This window comes from Penaeus monodon, chromosome 17, assembly GCF_015228065.2.
Source record: "Penaeus monodon isolate SGIC_2016 chromosome 17, NSTDA_Pmon_1, whole genome shotgun sequence".
Taxonomy (NCBI): Eukaryota; Metazoa; Arthropoda; class Malacostraca; order Decapoda; family Penaeidae; genus Penaeus; species Penaeus monodon.
The window spans coordinates 45,976,516-45,979,015 of record NC_051402.1 but is presented as its reverse complement, the minus strand read 5'-3'; the positions used below and the strand labels follow the sequence as shown (position 1 = coordinate 45,979,015).

General features: G+C 35.6%; 1 protein-coding gene across 3 annotated transcripts in view; it reads right to left on the bottom strand.

The window, feature by feature from the left end:
- Positions 1 to 2,500, bottom strand: part of LOC119583817 (centrosomal protein of 41 kDa-like) — a 9,547-nt gene that overhangs the window by 6,871 nt on the left and 176 nt on the right. The window contains exons 1-2 of one of the 3 annotated variants that reach the window (XM_037932523.1): positions 2,492 to 2,500; positions 252 to 452 (exon numbers count right to left, since the gene is read on the bottom strand). The exon at positions 2,492 to 2,500 is cut by the window's right edge and continues 106 nt beyond it. In XM_037932523.1, the coding sequence (XP_037788451.1) occupies positions 252 to 449 (198 nt within the window). In that variant the 5' untranslated portion in view covers positions 450 to 452; positions 2,492 to 2,500. Of the gene's footprint in view, positions 1 to 251; positions 453 to 2,367 lie in introns of all 3 variants that reach the window. The other 2 variants (XM_037932524.1, XM_037932525.1) reach the window with 2 other exon arrangements.

Here is a 2,500-nt window from a genome sequence, read left to right as displayed (position 1 = left end):
CCTCAATTAACACATATGGGTAATCTATCTTATGAGAGAAATCTAACCCTGTATCAACTCTTCCTAGCTTCAGGTTGTCTTTCCTCAAAAAATATTTATCATGGGGAAAAGGTATGTACATTAAAAAAGGTGCAATATCAAAAAGACCAGGAACCACTAGTCTTGAAACTCTGAATAACTTTTTGTTTAGAATAATCAAGTTTGTTTCTGGGTAAGCACATAGTACATTCATTCTAGTATGAAATATTTACCTTATAATATTTGCGAATTTCTAGTTCAAGTTCTTGACGTCTCTGTGTATTGAAGCCAGTGTTGGTACGTGGACGAACTCCAGAATAACGAGGGTTGGTTTTTATCCTTTTATTAAGGATTTCTCGGTCACTGATAGAATATTTCTTTAGTGTATTCACTGTGCCGGTATTAGAAACCACAAATTTCCTGGAATGCATTCTCTGAAAAACAAATATATATTTAGTTAACTACTTAAAAAAAAAAACTATAATTGATGGCCTTTGTTCTACTGTAACCAGAAAAAAGGATTTAAAACAGAAGAAGAAGAAGAAGAAGAAAAGAAAAAAAATACAAAATTAAACAAACAAAGAACCACTGAATGTAAAAGAAATTAAAGAAAAGAAAAATGGTGAAAAATTCCCCTGCATAAAACTCAACTCTTTCTAACTCAACTCTATATCATAATCTCTATTTTATCATTCATTCTTTTTACCAAGGGCCTTTACTCTGGCAATCCTATATGTCAGTCTGTACATATGCACTTTGCAACTCATACTATGCCAAAGACAATTAAAATTCTGCCCTTCTGGTGCCAGTTCTCATATGTTCATCAGTCACTTGTGAGACTAGCTGGTAAAAATATACATCAGCATATCTTTATACTGAATGAGTTTATTAAGAAGGAAGGAGACATCCACACAAACAAATCAAGTTCGCATTGCATGTATAAATATTTCCTGAATGGAAAAATCAGGAATAAAGGGCCTAGTATCTTACAGTATACCATGAATCATGTTAAGCAGCGGCGGCATCATCATCATCATCATCATCATCATCATCATCATCATCATCATCATCATCATCATCATCATCATCATCATCATCATCATCATCATCATCATCATCATCATCATCATCATCATCATCATCATCATCATCATCATCATCATCATCATCATCATCATCATCATCATCATCATCATAAAAAAATGTCTAAGACTAGGTTAGGATACGTTAGATATAAATTAGATTTAAGTGAAGGGAGAGCTATCCCAAACAAGGAAGAAAGAAGAAAAAGGCAATAGTTAAAGCTCACTGCTGTCACTTTAAAATCTATTAGTCATTGGATTCGATACTGCAACTGCAAAGACATTGTCTTTCAGCAAGACCGCTTGCATGGCTCTTTCCCCAAGGAAGACTAAGATTTACTTCGCCTGCATTCGAGAGCCGCCCCATCAAAAAAAGAGGAAAAAAAAGCAACAAAAGAAACAATCTCCTGAACTTCATTTCATACTTCATGAGGATGTCTCTATTCCTGCGTAAAATCATAAGCCATCGATAAATGCATTTACAGCAATTTGACAACAAACACAGGAACAAATTGGTAAATACACAATTAATACAGTTGAAAAGGGTTATTTTGTTCTCATGAAACCACAATTCTTGAAATTAGGTGACTATTCACATCGAACTGCCCATGTTAGCTTAGTCATATGTCACTCAGCAGTCATTAGTGCCAATTAATCTATGGTACAGTACTTATGTAGCTGGCTACACTTTCTTAGACTAGGCTAGGCTAGGCTAGGGTTGGATAAATTAAGATAGTATAAGCTTTGTTAGGAAAGGTTAGTATAATCTTTGTTAGGAAAGGTTAGATTTAAGACTTAAATAGAGTAAAACCTCAAAACTTGTGCTAGGGTACAGAGGGAGAGAAATAAATACTGTGTTTATGGGCAAAACTATGTATATATGAATACCATATTGGCCAAACAAGTAATCACACATATAACTCCTTCCCTTGTTTCTCAACACGAACTGAAAGTTTATAGAAACGACATAATGATTATTACTGGTCTACTGTTATAATTCTATTTTATCCACCTGTCATTTCCTCTGAAAACCAACATTAATAATACAAAATGACACCCTCTATATCGAATCGGAAACAGAATATTTTACAGTTAAACAGCATTCCACAGTATTAACGTGTGATAGGAAGAAGCAAAGACTAAACCCCCGGAGAGCAAAAAGGCCTAAATGTCACTGCGGCTTCGTTAATGTCACTACCTCCTCCTCTGGCACTCGCACCTCACCTGGGAACCAAATCGATCAAACATTTTAGCATATAACACGGACCTGTTTCCCTTACACGCTCTCCACCTCCTCTTCCTCACTTCAGAACACACTCACGAACGATTATATACCATCAGAGCCCCAACTCGTAACTTAGAAGCGCCACAGATCGCCTGGAAAGACATACCAGCACAGA